The 18,524-nt window shown below is 47.4% G+C and overlaps 1 protein-coding gene across 5 annotated transcripts in view; it reads left to right on the plus strand.

The window, feature by feature from the left end:
- The window catches only part of ATP7B (ATPase copper transporting beta), a 70,863-nt gene that overhangs the window by 36,596 nt on the left and 15,743 nt on the right, over nt 1–18,524 (plus strand). For all 5 annotated transcript variants that reach the window (XM_034665103.1, XM_034665104.1, XM_019798004.2 and 2 more), the window contains 6 exons: nt 220–383; nt 5,402–5,563; nt 7,860–7,936; nt 9,453–9,627; nt 10,704–10,937; nt 11,670–11,761. In XM_034665103.1, coding sequence (XP_034520994.1) covers nt 220–383; nt 5,402–5,563; nt 7,860–7,936; nt 9,453–9,627; nt 10,704–10,937; nt 11,670–11,761 — 904 coding nt within the window. The remainder of the gene's footprint in view (nt 1–219; nt 384–5,401; nt 5,564–7,859; nt 7,937–9,452; nt 9,628–10,703; nt 10,938–11,669; nt 11,762–18,524) is intronic.

Raw genomic sequence — 18,524 nt, forward strand, 5'->3', positions numbered from 1 at the left:
TGGCACCCACCCTGAGGGATTCTGATGTAACTGGTCTGAGTTTAGGGCCAGGCATGGTGATTGTTAAAAGCTTCCCAAGTGATCCTAATGTGCAGTCAGGTTTGAGAACTCCTATTCTAGAGGCTTCTGGGGCAGATGTTTTTCTTTGTTAGGTTATGTTGACTGTGTCATCCCAGAGGCCTTGCCTGGCATGTTATAACTGTGGCCCGATGGTTCCAGGGATTCTCTCGGTGCTGGTTGCCCTGATGGCGGGAAAGGCAGAGGTTAAGTATAACCCAGAAGTCATCCAGCCGCTGGAGGTAGCGCGGCTCATCCAGGACCTGGGCTTTGAGGCGACAGTAATGGAAGACTACACAGGCACAGACGGCGACCTCGAGCTGATTGTAAGTGGGGCGGTGGGGCGGGAGCTGGGGCTGCGGGGCTGCCGGCCTCTGACGGGGGCCGGGAAACTTCTCCCGTTTTGCACATGTCCTGTGTGGTGTTGGAGTTTTGTTCGTTTTGTTTTCCTTTGAAGCCAATGACAACAACCTGTTCATTCTGTGAGGGAATGTCAGTCCTGTCACAGTCACAGGAGTGCATCCCACTGGGCGCACTCACAGTGTGAGGAGTGGAAGGAGGTGAGGAGCGCAGTGTAGGAAGAAGAGGAATTTCTTTTTTTTTTTTTTTTTAAAGATTTTATTTATTTATTTGACAGAGATAGAGACAGCCAGAGAGAGGGAACACAAGCAGGGGGAGTGGGAGAGGAAGAAGCAGGCTCATAGCGGAGGAGCCGGATGTGGGGCTCGATCCCATAATGCCGGGATCACGCCCTGAGCCGAAGGCAGACACTTAACCGCTGTGCCACCCAGGCACCCCAGAAGAAGAGGAATTTCAGTGGCAGCTGTCCAGAGCTTGGGTTTGAGGGAGTTGAATCTGAACACATTCCAGAAAGCCCAGAGGGAAGCTAGAATGCCAGGGGCGTCTCGAGGCCAGAGGAGGTGAGTCAGCGTGGTGGCCAGTGCCACTGGCGCCACCACAGCCCGGCTTTAAGCACGGGGGTGTCCCGAAGCACTCAGTTTGAGGCGACTGCCAAGGGTGATTGCCAAGGGTGAACGCCAGGGTGCTAGTGGGGGGGGTGTTATTGTTTGCTGTCTGCGCACCGTTACCAGCTGTACGTGACGGCAGATCATCGCAACAGTTTGTCTAGCATTTCCAGTATGCTGTAGTCACGAGCACCTCCGGGCAAAGCTCCTTTTGTGTAAATAAAGGGAGACCTAGGACAAGGAATTGGGTAACATTGTTGTACTGAGACGGAAGGGTCTTACTCCCGTACTGTGTTTAGTCACTGCCATTACTGGTAAGTAAATGTTTGAAGAAAGAGTACTAAGGACACGAGTGGCACTTTGAGCTCTTGATAAGGAGCGTTCTTTGTTGAGCAAACCCTTTGCTCTGGATGGGCCTCCCGGTGTGTGGTCGGGCGAAGTGTGCTGCTCTCCGGCTTCCAGCCCCTGGCGCCCCTGAGGCAGGAACAGGGCCCCCGCTGTAGACCCCAGCCCTGATGGGGATGCCTCTGCCTGCTCACTCCCCTGTGGAAAATCTAGATCATGAATATTATTGTTTTGTGAATGTACATTTTAATCTTTATTTTGCCAATAAGAGAAAAATGTAATAAAGAAATGGGTAAGACAAATGCATAATTAAATTATTACTTAATTATATGTATATGTATTTGACTATAGGTCCAAATGATAAAATCAAACAATTTATTCATTAAGTTAATGGGTTTAATTGTGTTGAGAAAAGATAGCTTACATATAAAAGATGTATGACATGGTTTTTGAGCTTTAATTTATGCAGATGTGGGATCCGGTTATGAATAGTTCCTAAAATATATTACATTTGAATTTTAATCTCCACAAGATATTCTTGCACAGAATTGAACGTACAAAGAGTATCAATGAGATACTAAGCACTGCGGAACTTGGAACAAAGTGCATTAAATGCCAAAGCAGAGCTAGGATTGTAGAGAGGTTTTGTCAGAGTCATATTTATTGTCTGGGTTCTAGTTTTATTAGAGCTGCCTGAAGTATTTTAAATGTTCCAGATTTATAAGTGTCAGGGTAATATTTGCAAATTGCAACATTCTTGCAATGTAAAGCTTGTTAAGACCTAAAGGAATTGAATTGCAATAGCTATGGTAATATATAAGGTATTCTTTTTTTAAAATTTAAATTCAATTAACATATAGTATATCCTTAGTTTCAGAGGTAGAGTTCAGTGATTCATCAGTCTTATATAATACCCAGTGCTCATTATATCATGAACCCTCCTTAATGTCCATCACCCAGTTACCCCATTCTCCATCCACCTCCCTTCCAGCAACCCTGTTTGTTTCCTATGATTTAGAGTCTCTTATGGTTTGGGGTGTTTGGGTGGCTCAGTCATTAAGCGTCTGCCTTCCGCTCAGGGCAAGATCCTGGTGTTCTGGGATTGAGCCCCATGTCAGGACCCTCCACAAGGAGCCTGCTTCTTCCTCTCCCACTCCCCCTGCTTGTGTTCCCTCTCTCGCTGGCTGTTTCTCTCTCTGTCAAATAAATAAATTAATTAATTTTAAAAAAAAGAAAAAAAAAAGAGTCTCTTATGGTTTGTTTCCTTCTCTGATTTTGTCTTGTTTTATTTTTCCCTCTCTTCCCCTATGATCCTCTTTTGTTTTTTAAATTCCATATGAGTGAGATCATGATAATTGTCTTTCTCTGATTGACTTATTTTGCTTAGCGTAATACCCTCTAGTTCCATCCACATCATTGCAGATGGCAAGATTTCTTTTTTTTTTTTTGATGGCTGAGTAATAATCCATTTATTTTGATGGCTGAGTAATAATCTATCTATCTATCTATCTATCTATCTATCTATCTATCTATATATATATCACATCTTCTCATCTTTACCCATTCATCTGTTGGTGGACATCTGGGCTCTTTTCATAGTTTGGCTATTGTGGACATTGCTGCTATAAACATTGGGGTGCAGGTGCCCCTTCAGATCACTACATCTGTATCTTTGGGGTAAATACCTAGTAGTGCAATTTCTGGGCCATCAGGTAGCTCTATTTTCAACTTTTTCAGGAATCTCCATACTCTTTTCCAGAGTGGCTGCACCAGTTTGCATTCCCACCAACAATTCCCTTTTCTCCACATCCTCACCAACATCGGTTGTTTCCTGAGTTGTTAATTTTAGCCATTCTGACTGGTATGAGATGGTATCTCATTGTGGCTTTGATTTGTATTTCCCTGATGATGAGTGATGTTGAGCATTTTTTCATGTGTCTGTTGGCCATTTGTGTGTCTTCTTTGGAGAAATATCTGTTCATGTCTTCTGTCCATTTCTTGATTGGATTATTTGCTCTTCCGGTGTTGAGTTTGATAAGTTCTTTATAGATTTTGGATACTAGCCCTTTATCTGATATGTCATTTGCAAATCTCTTCTCCCATTCTGTGGCTTGTCTTTTGGTTTTGTTGACTGTTTCCTTTTATTGTGCAAAAGCTTTTTATCTTTTTTTTTTTAAAGATTTTATTTATTTATTTGACAGAGATAGAGACAGCCAGTGAGAGAGGGAACACAAACGGGGGAGTGGGAGAGGAAGAAGCAGGCTCACAGCAGAGGAGCCTGACGTGGGGCTCGATCCCATAACGCCGGGATCACGCCCTGAGCCGAAGGCAGACGCTTAACTGCTGTGCCACCCAGGCGCCCCAAAAGCTTTTTATCTTGATAAAGTCCCAATAGTTCATTTTTGCCTTTGTTTTCCCTTGCCTTTGGAGATGTGTCTAGGCAGAAGTTGCTGCTGCCAAGGTCGAAGAGGTTGCTGCCTGTGTTCTTCTCTAGGATTTTGATGGATTCCTGTCTCACATTTAGGTCTTTCATACATTTTGAGTCTGCTTTTGTGTATGGTGTCAGAAAGTGGTCCAGTTTCATTCTTCTACATGTGGCTGTCCAATTTTCCCAACACCGTCTGTTGAAGAGATTTTTTTCCATTGGATATTCTTTCCTGCTTTTCAGAGATTAGTTGACTGTAGAGTTGAGGGTCCATTTCTGGGTTCTCTGTTCTGTTCCATTGATCTATGTGTCTGTTTTTGTGCCAATACCGTGCTGTCTTGGTGATTACAACTTTGTAAAAGAGGTTGAAGTCCGGAATTGTGATTTTCTTTTTCAACATTCCTTTGTCTATTTGGGGTCTTTTCTGGCTTTATACACATTTTAGGATTATTTGTTCCAGTTCTGTGAAAAAAGTTGATGGTATTTTGATAGGGATTGCATTGAATGTTTAGATTGCTCTAGGTAGCATAGACATTTTAACAATATTTGTTTTTCCAATCCATGAGCACGGAACGTTTTTCCATTTCTTTGTGTTTTCCTCAATTTCTTTCATGAGCGTTCTGTAGTTTTCTGAGTACAGATCCTTTGCCTCTTTGGTTAGGTTTATTCCTAGGTTTCTTATGGTTTTTGGTGTAATTGTAAATGGGATTAATTCTTAATTCTCTTTCTTCTGTCTCATTGTTAGTGTATCAAAATGCAACTGATTTCTGTGTGTTAATTTTATATCCTGCCACGTTGCTGAATTGCTGTTGAGTTCTAGCAATTTTGGGGTGGAGTCTTTTGGGTTTTCCACATAGAGTATCATGTCATCTGCAAAGAGTGAGAGTTTAACCTCTTTGCTGATTCAGATGCCTTTTATTTCTTTTTGTTGTCTGATTGCTGAGGCTAGGACTTCTAGTACTGTGTTGAACAACAGTGGTGAGAGTGGGCATCCCTTCTGTGTTCCTCACCTTAGGGGAAAAGCTCTCAGTTCGGTGAAAACATTTTTTGAGCAATGTTTGAAGCGGTCTCAGCAGTTGTATCATCATCATCACATGTTCAGACACTGTATGTAGACATTTTATGTCTGCATTTAATGAGTATCCTGGGAAATGTTGACCACTGATACTCAAAAGAGTGACTTGTCTGGCCTGCCGAACACATATTATGGGGATGGCATGTCTCACTTCAGACTCCCTTTCTCACATCCATACGCACAGATGGCGTGGCAGAAGTGGCATAACAGAGAGGGTAGGGTAGCTTACGAAAGCTTGTCACTGTCAGAGCTGGAAGTCAAGTGTCGGTCTGTTGCCGTCTGCTTCATGACTGGCTACGTCTCTTGTCCCTGAGTTGGGGAAGAACCACTGTTTACTTGCCCTCGGCCCCTGGGGGAACGTCCCGGGTGAAAATCTTGCTCACGGAGTCCGGAGGGTGGGAGTCCAGAGCCTTGGGAACGATGCTATGGAAAGAGGAAGGGTTCATGGCTGCCTGTTGACCCAGCTCCCTGTGTGCCTTCGATGGGATCCTCCCAATCCCGAGTGAGTAGTATTTTTGTCATCCTGTGCGACAGATCATGGGGATGACGTGCGCATCCTGTGTTCACAACATAGAATCCAAACTCACAAGGACAAACGGCATCACCTACGCCTCTGTGGCTCTTGCCACCAGCAAAGCCCACGTGAAGTTTGATCCTGAAATTATTGGTCCACGGGATATTGTCAGAATTATCGAGGTAAGTCATTCGTTAAAAATATTACACAATCTAATGTAACATTGTGTGTCAACTATACTTCAATTTAAAAAAGATGCCCATCTTTTTAAAAACAGTGATTTATAATCATTGTGGGAAAATGAGAAAATATAGGTGACCAAAAAATTAAAAAGAAAAGAAAAAGGTCACCTAACCTATCCTTCAAGTTTTCCCATGGGAGTAAAGGTGAATCATTTTAAAATAAACTGAAATTAATCTGAGGGTGAAAATCAGTGAATGTGGAAGAAAAGGATATTATTGTTTTAATTGCAGATATTTAGGGCGCCTGAGTGGCTTAGTCGTTAACCGTCTATCTTCAGCTCAGGGTGTGATGCTGGCATTCTGGGATCAAGCCCCACATCAGGCTCCTCTGCTGGGAGCCTGCTTTTTCCTCTCCCACTTCCCTTGCTTGTGTTCCCTCTCTCACTGGCTGTCTCTCTTTCTGTCAAATAAATAAATAAAATCTTTACAAAAAATAAATAATTGCAGATATTCCTTGAGAAACATCAGTATCAGCAAGATACCTGTCACAGGGGGTTTAATTACCTAATTGTAATTATAAAGTATTTTTTATGTCTGTACCAAATGTCTATAGACCGAAGGATAGTTGGTGACGAGAAGAGTCACACTGCATTTTACCACTATGCTGGGTCTGCTTGATAATGGGAGAGTTTAGTCGCTTCTCGTTTGGAAAATCAACTAGAATAGTTCTACACACTCCCTCCCTCTGTTCTCTCCCTCGCTTTGTCCACACACACTCCATTTCCTTTGTAAGCTCTGTTTATAGCACACCATAAGAGGACATGCTTTAGTGCTGATCTGAATGGGTTAAAACAGTCCAGACTGAACAAGATTAACTCATCACAACTGATGGTGAGGATAAACGGAGTTCAGCAGGAAGTACTAATGCAGCGAAACACTTTGCCGCAGACTTGATGTTGTCTTTCATTTTCTCTTCATTGTGTGTGTGCTTAAGAGAGATGTTGTCTGTTGTGCGGCTCAGTAGAGCTCCTTGATGGGCAGTACTTATGCTGCTGCTGCTGCTAGAACCCTCAGTCTTAGAGGCAGACAGCAGAGCTCTTTATCAGACGAGGAGAGATTCACCAGAGGGGTTAAGTGACCACTCACTGGTGTCCAGCTAAAGGTTGCAGGACCGGCCCTCAAACCCGGGCCTTACCGTTCCAAGCTCGGAGGCCTTTCGTTGTCTGCCACAGCACAGGTCTTACAGAACAGTAGTGAGGGGGCATCGATGAGGCCAAGAAGGCAGCCTGATGTGCCATCAGAGGGAGGATCCCAGGGGGTACTTGGAACACATCTCCGTCACCTTCTTATTCCTCGTGCCCCTCCTGGCCTCCATGCCACTGGCTGAGCTCAGTTCGTATCTCTGTCCTCATTTGAGGAATATCGCTCATGTCTGGCCCCCATTCCTGCATCTCTGCTCCCTCTTTCCCTAATGTAATTAAGCTGGTGTTCGTTGTAAGAGGATTTGTCTTTAGACAGTCTTAGATGCTCTTTCTCCACCCATAACTTTTAATTTTTGTGGGAAATCCCATCATCAGAGTCCCAGGGCCCCTCTTTATATTGTGCTGACCGACAGGACATTTGCTGGCAGCCTTTCCTGTGTGATTTCATAAAGGGGTCAGATCAGATAAGGCAGAGAGGGTCAGGGAGCGAGGCGGTGAGAGAAATGCTGGAGTCACTCCCTGAAAAGAACCAGCAGATTGCAGTGCGGTGCCCGTCTGGCTTCAGGGGAAGCCGCGGTCTGCAGGTACTGACAGAGCCAGGGTCTGCTCGCTGGGGAAGGGCCCAGGCTGAGATCCCAGAGACCTGTTCCCTGAGCACTGGGCCTTGCTCTTCTGGTAGCGCGATGGCTCTGACCTTCAATTTCCTCAGGCAGAGAATGACAGCGCCTGACCTGACCACTCCCTTGTTGGGGTTCCTCACACAAAAATCCCGTGTGTGTAAATTCATCATGGATCAGTCTTGGGGCATGTTGACGTTTTTCCCAGAACCTGTGCCTTTGCCCACAGAAGGAACAGGAGGCCATCTGAGGCCGTTCCCTTTGGGATGATTCAGTCTGTAGGCTTAGATGGTGCTGGACCTCTGACGGGATTTGTAGTGTGATTCGGATACAGAATCATGAGTGGAAAAACCAATAGTCTTTTGAGGGATTTTTGATTAGCTGTCTAATTTCAAAAGATGTAAAATGCTTTCTACCAATGCATGTTTTAACCAAGTGCTTTCCTCCCTGTTTCTTCTCTTTTTTTTTAATAATAAGGAAATTGGCTTTCATGCTTCCCCGGCCCAGAGAAACGCCAATGCGCATCACTTGGACCACAAGGTGGAAATAAAGCAGTAGGTAGAACAGAAAAGATACGCTGGTGCTCTTGACTAAGTCTCCCCCACCCCCCCCCACCCCCCACGCTGGGCGTGACTGCCTCATTCTGTGCTCATGGGTGTCCCTGCTCTCCTGGCTTCCCACAGCACCTTCCACTGGGAAGAGTTGCCATTGCTACCCCTGTGGTGTTAACCCTCTAGAACAGTGATGTCCGACAGAATCTTCTGCAATAACAGGAATGTTCTATACCCACATCTCCCAGGATGGTAGCCCCCGGCTAGTTAGTATGACTGAGGAACTGAACTTTTAATTTCATTTAATCTTACCGATTATAATTTAAATAGCCACTTACGGCTAGTGGCTAATCTCAGTTGGGAGGAAGAGAGTGGATTTTTTCTTTCACAACACAAGACTTTATTTAAATGGGTTCTAGAAGTAGGGTCTGAGGTCAGGAGCCATGGTCATTGGAAAGAAAGTGGCCTGGGAAGCAGGCGGCCTGAGTTCATTCATTGTTACAAATGTTCAGCTACTCATTCAACAAACACAGGGGTGCTGTTGTAGGCAGGGCACTATGTCAGGTGCTAGGGATGAATAGGATACCATCCCCTGCCGTGGAGGGGCCCATAGCTGGGTTAGGAAAGAGTGGTTGGGCAGTGGATCAAGTGGGTTCAGGGGGGTCTGGGAAGCCAAACAGCAGGGGACACATGATCTGAGCCTTGAAGAATGAGTGGAAGTTTGCTAGGCTATGGGGTGGGAGTGGGGGTTGACGTGAGGGTCTTCTCGGGGCATGGAGGCAGGGGGCCTTCAGGGACTCCTGTGATTGCTCTGGTCAGCATGCCTGGAGCAGGGAAGGGCTGACAGGAGAGGCACCTGTAAAGCAAGCGAGGGGCTAATTCTTGGGGCACTGGGCAATAGGCTGAGAGTCTGAGACGTCAGTCTTGCTGGCCAGTGGTCTGCAGAACCAAGTGGAGGTGTGCCAGAGCTTCCCCAACACTTGGTGGGAATTTCATGGATGCTGGCATGAGACCACCGCTGTCACCTGCTACCCCCGTGTTCATCAAGATGGCTTTACAGTTCTCACTGACTATAGTATGTAATAGTTTAAAAATCAGACATAAAAGTAAGTTCAAACTAATAGAATTTTGCTTTTATCTGTTTTTTTTCTTGGGAGTCTATGTAAAATTTTATTTTGAAAAAAGAGCTGTAGGCAGCCATATGGACTGGTATGTTCCATTTCTTTGGGGCTGGGTTCTCAGTTCTAGGCCTGGGTTGCTTTCCCTATGGACTGGGGGCAACCAGTCAGCCTTGGGCAGGCAGGGGCCGTCTGTATATCTCTGGAACATCCCTGCGAAGTTTAAACCTGTAGATGGCTGGTGTCAGGGAGCGAGACTTCCCTTCGTTTCACACCCCTGGTTGTCTGTCCCAGACGTGTGACGAAGGCCAGTCTTAAACTGAGTCCCCAGGAGGAGACCAGCCCACGATCCAAGTGGCAGGTGATACCTAATAGGTCGGTGTCGCTGCTTTGCTTCGCAGGTGGAAGAAGTCTTTTCTGTGCAGCCTGGTGTTCGGCATCCCCGTCATGGGTCTGATGATCTATATGTTGGTGCCCAGCAACGAGCCCCACGAGTCTATGGTCCTGGACCACAACATCATTCCAGGACTGTCCATCCTAAACCTCATCTTCTTTATCTTGTGTACCTTTGTCCAGGTGCGTATCAGAAAGGGACAAGCCTCTGCTCCCCCTGCCTGCGTGTGGCTGACAGATTCTCTGTCCTCCCGTGCCAGACACAGCCCTTCAGCTGGGCTTTATCACAGCTATCCCGCAGGGGCTCTTTTTTCTGTCTTACGACTGGCAGTGGGCTTAAAAGGACCTAGTTCCACTGTCACTTTCATAGTTGTAGGTAATCAGACTGTCCCTGGAATAGCGAACCTCCTGGAACTTCCACTGCAGGGGTGGTATTAAGGAGCTAGCTGTGTTGCTGCTGGGAAGTGTGCCTCCGTCTGTTCTAGAATATAAAATAAAACTCCTGCCTTAATGATACAATGTTTAGTTTAAGACTATCTGAGGGCAGTTATTAGCCTGAATTTGCTTTTTCCTGTATTTTCTTTTGAATTACAAATGTAATGTATATTTATTATAGACAGTTCAAACCATGCTGAACTAGAAGAAACAAAGGGGAAGGTATTCTTTCACTGGAGTCATACCTACCTCCAGCCCAATTCTGTTCCCCAGGGTTACCCTAGTATTATTACTAGGTGGGCTTGTATGTTTATAGATCTTCATCTATGTAGAGAAAATACATGTTTGCTTCTATATGTAGGTGTGTGTACGTGTTCACATAATACAGACACACGGGCCTTTTATTTTTTAACTGGAATAGGGTCATACTAGATAAATTGATTTACGACTGGCTTTTTCACTTAGCCACGTATTACGGCCATCTTTCATGCCGGCCGTTTATAGATCTAGCACATTCTTTCTCAGGACTCCAGAGCAGTGTCCACAGTATAAATGAACCATGATTTATGTACCCTTGGCCCCCTTGCCCTGTTGATGGACATTCAGGTTATGTCCTCTGGGCTTTAAAGGTCCCCCCAAAATTGTGACCCTCCATTCCTGTGGCCACTAGGCTTATGAATCAGGAAATTGATTTGCTCCACCTCCCTTGCCGAGGAAAAAGTCATGTCCGAGCACGTGCAGGGGCGAGGGGCCTCGGGGTGGCTGGTGGCTCCTTGGACTCCAGGGCTTCTTGAGCAGCTGCTGCTTCCTCTGCTGTCTTTCAGCTCCTTGGCGGGTGGTACTTCTACGTCCAGGCCTACAGATCTCTGAGGCACAGGGCGGCCAACATGGACGTGCTCATCGTGCTGGCCACCAGCATCGCCTACAGCTACTCGCTCGTCATCCTGGTGGTGGCCGTAGCCGAGAAGGCGGAGAGGAGCCCCGTGACCTTCTTCGACACCCCTCCCATGCTCTTTGTGTTCATTGCCCTGGGGCGGTGGCTGGAACACGTGGCAAAGGTAACTGCAGCTTCGGGTGAAGAAAGAACTGTTTCTTCAGTAACATAAATCTTAATTCATCTGAACACCTTGTTTAGAATTACTAATTACACACAGTCTAGAGAAAGACTTAAAGAAATGTGAAACCTACGTATAATTAGGTGTTCTGATCACTAATCTCCAAATTGGTTGCTACTTCTGAAATCCCAGCTAATCTGGTTAATTATTGAAACCTTTGTTCAGGTACATTGTGTAATGGAAAGAACCCTGGATGTCAGGCCAGCGCTCACACCACCTCTCTACATAACTGACTGTATGGCTTATTAGTCTACACATCCACATTTCCATCTGAGGGTCATGCCATTTTTAACAGCCTGCATTAGACCCACATTTTAACCTATTCTATGAAAGAGTAGGACTCAAGCTCTAAAAGAAATTAGATTGAACCTAAAAAAAAAAAAAAAGCAGTTAATGGGCAGACTGGTTTTGTTTTTTCAACTCAAATGTAATTCATAGAACTTTGTGGCATTGTACGTTCAGTGTGACGATGACATGGCTGTGTGTCGATGACAGTAGCATCCATCCTGGGGGAGCCTTTCGACATGAACTGTGGCTGTGGTGACGGGTCAGCCTCTTTCTGCAGGGGCTTTCTGTAACACCAGCTGCTTTTAACACCAGCCTAGTGAGTATTGGTCTGGCTTTGCACGAGTCAGCTAACAATAGCTCTTGTTTTCCGTTCTGATTATTTCCTAGAGCAAAACCTCAGAAGCCCTTGCCAAACTCATGTCTCTCCAAGCCACAGAAGCCACCGTTGTGACCCTTGGCGAGGACAACTTGATCATCAGGTGGGTTCTATTCATCCAGAGTTTTTGACCAATTTATATTGATTTGTGTAATGCACCTCAAGACACCCAATGTGTTCGTGACGGTTACACTAGACCTTGCGGGGGCAGGTAAAGACTCGCACAGTCAGATCTGTCCTCTCGATCCAGGTAATTAACAAGGCATTTACAGACTACAACATATGCAAGAATTCAGGGGGTGTGTAGGCCAAATGACAAGTGAAAGGTCTAGGTAACTAGTGTTCCTGGCCTAGCGAAGAGGAAGGCTAGAGGTGTCAGGGAAAGCTTCAAAGAGCACAGACTACATGCTGGACATTCCTTGCAAGATCTGGAGGATTTACACAGGCTGGGAGGTAAGGTTTCAACTTGCCAAAGAATACAAATGAGAGAAGTAGTTTTCCTCTTCCTAAGGTTGGCAGATATTAAAAATAATAATGATTATTATCATTATTGCTGGAACTTATATAGCATGCACTGTCTGCCAGACACTATTTTAACCTCTTTGTATTAACTAATTAAAAAAAAAAACTGTAGGAGGAAAGGATGGTTATCAGCCATATTTTGCAGATGAGGAAACTGATGATCAAAATGGCTAAGCAACTGGCCCGAGTTCACACAGGTATTAAGTAGTGGAATGGGATATAACCCAGGCTCTTGGTTCCAGAGTCCATGCTCTTAACCCTTCCACACACTGTCTCTTAAGCCATATGTAATAATGACATTTGCACAAATTAAGGCTTCTGTACTTCCCCAGTCAGCCTTGTTTCATATTCTAGGTAGTGCTTATTTCAGACCTTCACATTCCTGAAATTTCTCTCTGGCCCCACCACTTTCCCCTTTGGCCTGTGATCTCACTTTGACTGCTGAAAATAGAAGCCATCGAGGTGGGAAATTCGTCAGTTCCCTGACAGTCAGCCTACAAAGCTAACCCGCCCCACTGCATGCTTCCTTCCCCCCATCCCAGGGGTAGAGGCCGCTCCTTCTGGGCCTCTGCTCAGGAACCTCCCTCTGTCAATTTCTTGTTGAGCTTCAGGGTGTCCATCTTTGCTGATTTCAACCATCCACTGTGACATACAGTCCAAACTCCTGTTGTCAAAGCCATCCTGTGCCCCACCCACACTGTACTTGTCCATTCTTCACGCTGTTGCCAGTGTGGGTTCGTGAGTGTGTCCCCCAGAGATGGCCCTAAGAGACTGCAAGCTCCCCCCCCACTGCCATTTTCCAGGGGGGCACTTGGCAAGCCTGTGCTGTGAATGAGGCACCAGCCGACCACAGCACGGAAGCACTGGTTTTTGCCCGGATGCTAGCTATTATATACTGGTTGGAATTATAGTAGCAGTATTGCGAGTTGAGACCTTACCATGTGCCGGTGCCACTAGCCAGTACTTCATAGAAACTACCTAATTTAACCTGATAACTACCCTGTGAGGTAGGTGCCCCCCCGATCCCCATGTCTTTGGGAAGAACGTGAAGCTTAATGGGGAGAAGTGACTTGCCCAGGGTCCAGGGCAGGTGAGCGGCAGAGCTGGGACAGGCTCCGTCTTGGCCACCACTAACCTGTGTTGCAGTTAGGAGGACTCCGTGTGACAGCTGCTGGCACGTGGGGGCCTCCACACACACTCACTGTTTTGGTGGCTGTGCGGCATTTGCACACCTTGGCTGGTTTGGTTTTTTTCTTGTAAATTAATGACATGAGAGCTTCTGAGATACGGAAATGTTCAGATTGGGGACAAAGCCACGGTCAGCTGCTTTTACTTGCTGCCTTTCATTTCGAAGTGCTTCTGAAGGCACTGGCCGCAGTCACACGACTGCTCTCTGGATTCAGCGATAAGGAGACAAGCATCTTTACCAGAAGGCAAAAGCTACTTGAAATGCCCAAGGACAGTGGGGCTACCCCAGTCACCGCTCCGTTTTTTTCCAAAGACGGTGATTCGTGTTTGGCTGTGGATACAGTATGGGCCAGACTCCTACCATCGTCATCTGGTGGTACCATTTTCTAAGCTAGGAGCCAGAAGACCAGCGTTCCTCCCAGCCTTGCCGCAGGCAGGCTGTGGCTAGGAGCGGGTCAGTTATGGCCTGTGAGGCACAGTTCCTGTCTGTCAGACCAGGGTGTTGGTTCCTACCCCACCTTCCTGGCGGCGTGCTCCAGGCTGCTGGGAGGTGACAGGCCTGTGGTCACACTCTGCTCTCCCAGGGACAGGGCCACACACCACCCTGCTGACGAGCTTGACTTCCTACAAGATGAGGTGAGCTGGTGCCAGGGCCCCCGAGTCAGCCTGCACCTTCTGTGGGGTCTTGCCACGTCGGGCCTCTGCAGGCGCCTTTGGATGGCCGTCAGAGTTTCCCACCTCAGCTGTCTCCTTTCAGCAAGACTGGGGCCTGCCCCTCCCTCTGTCCCTGTGCCAGGGACCCCTGTGCTTTCTGTCTGTCCCAGGTCTTGGGTGATGGGAGTGTCTGTTACCTCTGGTAACGCTACCCCCTGCCCCTTCCTGTTGCGGCTGCTCTGTCCCTACAGCACTGCTGCAAGGTCTTCACTGGCCTCCTGTTTCCAGCCTTGTCTCTTTTGAAATATCTTCCCACAGTCAAACCAGCAATCTCTTGGAAGCACAGATCTGCTTGTATTCCTCTGTAGCTGGAGATCCTTCAGCGATTCCCTGCCATCCTTAAGGTGAAGTCTGTGTGCTTAGTGCACACGTGGGACTCGGCGTCTGCCCCAGCCGCCTCTTGGACTCAGTCCCTTGTGCCACCATTCCTCCATCTTGTCCCGGCCACACCCCACTGGCAGCTCCCAGGAGGAGGCTCTCGGGTCTCCCCTCACGCCTTTCTTCTTCCCCTTTGCCTGGCTGCTTGTGCTTCAGGGCTCAGCTTGGGGGCACATCTCCGGAAGCCTTTCAATGTCCCCAGGTCTGCTTGGCTGTTGCTCCACTGGCCCTGGGACACACACGTGGTAGGTGCTCAGATGACTAGTTGAATGAATGAAAGCACCACGAAATGTTCAAAAAAATCACCCCATGTTTGTGGGGGTGACATCCAAGAGCCTACACAACCTGGTCCCCAGTCTCCTTCATTGAAGTCTCCTGTGGTAGTGGGGAAAACAGAGTTACAGACTTCATCTCGGTAGTGGCTGTTCTGTTCTGAGTTTTTGTCTTTTTACTTTGTGTCAGATGAGGAGGGAGAGGAGACAGGAGAAGGGTGTGGTGGACAGACTACTGGCAGAAGCTCTTGAAGCAGAAGAAATGCTAGGGGAAGCACTGTCTCTCAATTACGTGTATTCCCGCACTGTGGTGTTCCGGGGGATAGAAGCTTCTGAAGAAGGAGAAGACTGGGAATTCTCTGAAAGGAGCCACCTTGACCCCCATCAAGTGCTGTTCACCTTAAATTAAACTGTTGGGACTTAGAACAGTATGGTCAATTCAGATCAAAGGGAAATTCAGCTTCAGATTAAGCAGAGATTGGCGTTGCTAAAGGTTTCTTAGAGGGCACCCAGTTAGTTGGACATGGGTGCCAATTTCTTGAAGAATCCATATAGAAGCTAACCTTCTAAAGCTTAGTAGTTAGCTTCTGCCATTAGCCCCCGATGCCCCTTCACAAGTGAGCAGGTGCTCCTTCTCTTGACAGGCCTCTCTTGCCAAGTGAGGACCTGGTGTGATGGGAAACTCCTCCAGGTCGTGTAGACAGGCATCAGAGGGGCAGGGCCCGGGCATCTCCATCCCTGGGAGACTTTAAAAAGCAGTAAAGAATATTCTCAGATTATGGAGAATCCTCCTTTCCTCCTGTTCTCCACCCTGCCCCCAAACAGATTTCCTCAAATCTACTCCCAGCACTCGAGACTTCAGGGCACCCCTCTTTTTCCTACCCCATTTCTTGTCTTATGGCCATTGCTGAACTTACATGAGTCTGCTTGTAGCTTCTTGGCTGTCAGCCTCTTGAGAAGAAGGCTGGACGGAAGTCTAGCACAGTGCCTGCTACACAGAGGCCCATCACTGGGGAAAACATCCGTTAAGTGGAATTCCCTGGGCGCTCACTGTATGCGAGGCACCGTACTAAGTACTGAACGTGCATCATTTCCGTTAATCCTGGAACAAAATCCCCATTGTAGAAAGGCGGACACTGTGGCTTTGTACCAGGATTTGACCCAGATGGCACCACTGCCCTGTGACTCACCAGTGCCCTAACGAGGGCTCTGAGCTCCCAAGGTCAGGGCCTTGTCCCTGGCACCTGGCGCACACAGTGGTTTCTACAGCACTGAGCCCATATTTAGTGCACCGGCCGGAGCTGCATGTGCTCCAGCCTTGTAGGGAGGGGGCAGCACGGGGCGCCGAGCTGGACCTTTGGATACAGACAGACTCTCGAATCCTCATTTTGCAGGGGATGCTTCTGCACACTTTTTTCAAAAAGAAAATTTTGATGTAGATATTTACCATCTCTGTCTGCACATTTTGGTTCCCAAGTTTTACACATTTATACACAGCAGTGTTTAAGAAACAGACATGAAGGTTCAGTGTCATGCCTTTCTAAGAAGTCCTGGGTTTTTGCTCTAATGGGAGTCAGTATCACTTACCTCACATAATTTTGGGAAGATTCAGTGAGAAAAAAACATGTACCAATCTAGCACAGTACATACACCCAGTAAAGGTCTGTTTAACCTTCTCACTTTGATAAGGCAGCGTATTGTGTATTTTTCTCCCTGGTAGTTTGAATGTGGTCCTTGTAGAATGAAAGGAGCGTGTAAGAGAACCTCAGAGCCTGCTTGTCTGCCTTTTCTCCGCTTGTTCATGAGGGCACTGTTATAAACAGGTGACCCTTGAACAACAGGGGTCTTAGGGGCGCTGACCCCACGCAGAGTCAAAAAACCAAATATAACTTCTGACTCCCAAAAGCTTTACTAATAAGCTACCGTTGACTAAAAGCCTTACCAACAACATGAACAGTTGGTTAGTACCTATTTTGTATGTTAATGTAAGCTGTGTTCTTAGAATAAGCGAGAGAAAAGAAAATGTCAAGAAAATCAGAAGGAAGAGAAAGCCTATTTCTACTTCTGTATTGTATTTATTAAAAACCCACCTGTCCCTGCGTGGTGCAAACCCCTGCCATTCAAGGGTCGGCTGTATACAGTGTGATGTGTATTTGGCTCCTGTGGCGGTTCTGTGGCGGTTCCCTGGCGGCCGCCGTCTGGCCATCTCACTGTTCCTGCCCTTCCCTCCTCTCCCCCACCACGTGTCTGTCTGTCTGTCTGTCTCTGGTCGACTCCCCGCCCAGCATCCAGTCCACACACACCTACGGCTCACACGTTCCTGTCTGACCCTGTTCCCTCTTCTTCTGTTTTCCCCATCACAGCACAACTTCCCGAGAAAGCGTCCCGAGCTGCTGTCTCCTGGCTTCACATGCTCTCCTCTCCTCCTGCCGAGCTGCTGCCTCCACCAGCTTCTGAAACTGCTTTTCCCCCATAGCAGACCTCTTCCATGTACCCCAGCTGTTTTCGGGTTTATCTTCGTTTCCGCCTCTTACCAGCATTCCCCCTGCCCCCCAGTCTCGCCATTGAAAACTTTCTGTTGGTTTTCTTGTTTACGCACGTGTGGCTGACCTTCACGGAGGTACAAAGACTTAAGTGCAGAGTGTGATGAAGTTTGCATATCTGGCGGCTGGGCTGGGACGCCTGCTCCCCCACCTTGCGGGCCCCCCTGCCCTGTCTACCTTGGCCGCCACAGGCTGGCCCCAGGGCTTAGTTCTTTTTTTTTTTTTTTTAAGATTTTATTGGTTTATTTGACAGAGATAGAGACAGCCAGCGAGAGAGGGAACACAAGCAGGGGGAGTGGGAGAGGAAGAAGCAGGCTCATAGCAGAGGAGCCTGATGTGGGGCTCAATCCCACAATGCCAGGATCACGCCCTGAGCCGAAGGCAGACGCTTAACCGCTGTGCCACCCAGGCGCGCCCCCAGGGCTTAGTTCTAGAACTCCTTTCTTTTCCACCTGCACACCCAGGTGAGCTCGCACCATTTCCTGGCTGTAAGTGCCGTCAGTATTTGGACAGCTCGTGGACTTGTACCTCCAGCTCCGCCCTCTCCTCTCAGCTCCAGTCCCGTTTTCTACTCCCTGCTTGACATTTTCCCTGGAAGTCAGATAGGCATCCCAGACCCACCCGTCTTTATTTAGTCTCTTCTCCTTCTCTTCTCTTGCCCTCCCTCAGCTGCTTCTGTACACTTGCCTCCATCTCAGTAACAGAACTTAGAGCTCCTCTTTGATTCTCTTCTTTCCATATTTAGCCATTGCCATCTTTTGCTTGGGCTGCTGCAACAGCCCACCTCTTCTCCCGGCTTCTATTATTGTCCCTGCCACCCGTTCTCACGCAACAGCCAGAGACATGACTTGAAAATGTGAATCAAATTATGTCACTTCCCAGTAAAAACCTTACATCCACAGCCCATACTCTGCTCCACAAGTCCCGCTGGGACCTGGACTGCCTCCTTCACCTCCTGGTTCTCAAAGACACCCTTCCTGCCTGCCTTAGGGCCTTTGCATTAGTTGGGTTTTTCCCCCTTGAACTCTCTTTCACCTGTATGTTGGCCCCTCTTATCATCCAGGTCTCAGATCATCTTCCAAGTGAACCCTCCCTTCCCCCCAAAAAAGCCTTCCAGTCACAGTATTTGTATCCTAACACTTATTTAATACCTGGGACTCTCTTATGACCTGTTTCTTCTGCAGAATTGGTCTTCCTGAGGATAGGGACTTGGCTGTCCTCTTCCCAGCTGTATTCCCCGTGCCTAGTA

The sequence above is a fragment of the Ailuropoda melanoleuca genome, chromosome 7, assembly GCF_002007445.2.
Source record: "Ailuropoda melanoleuca isolate Jingjing chromosome 7, ASM200744v2, whole genome shotgun sequence".
NCBI lineage: Eukaryota > Metazoa > Chordata > Mammalia > Carnivora > Ursidae > Ailuropoda > Ailuropoda melanoleuca.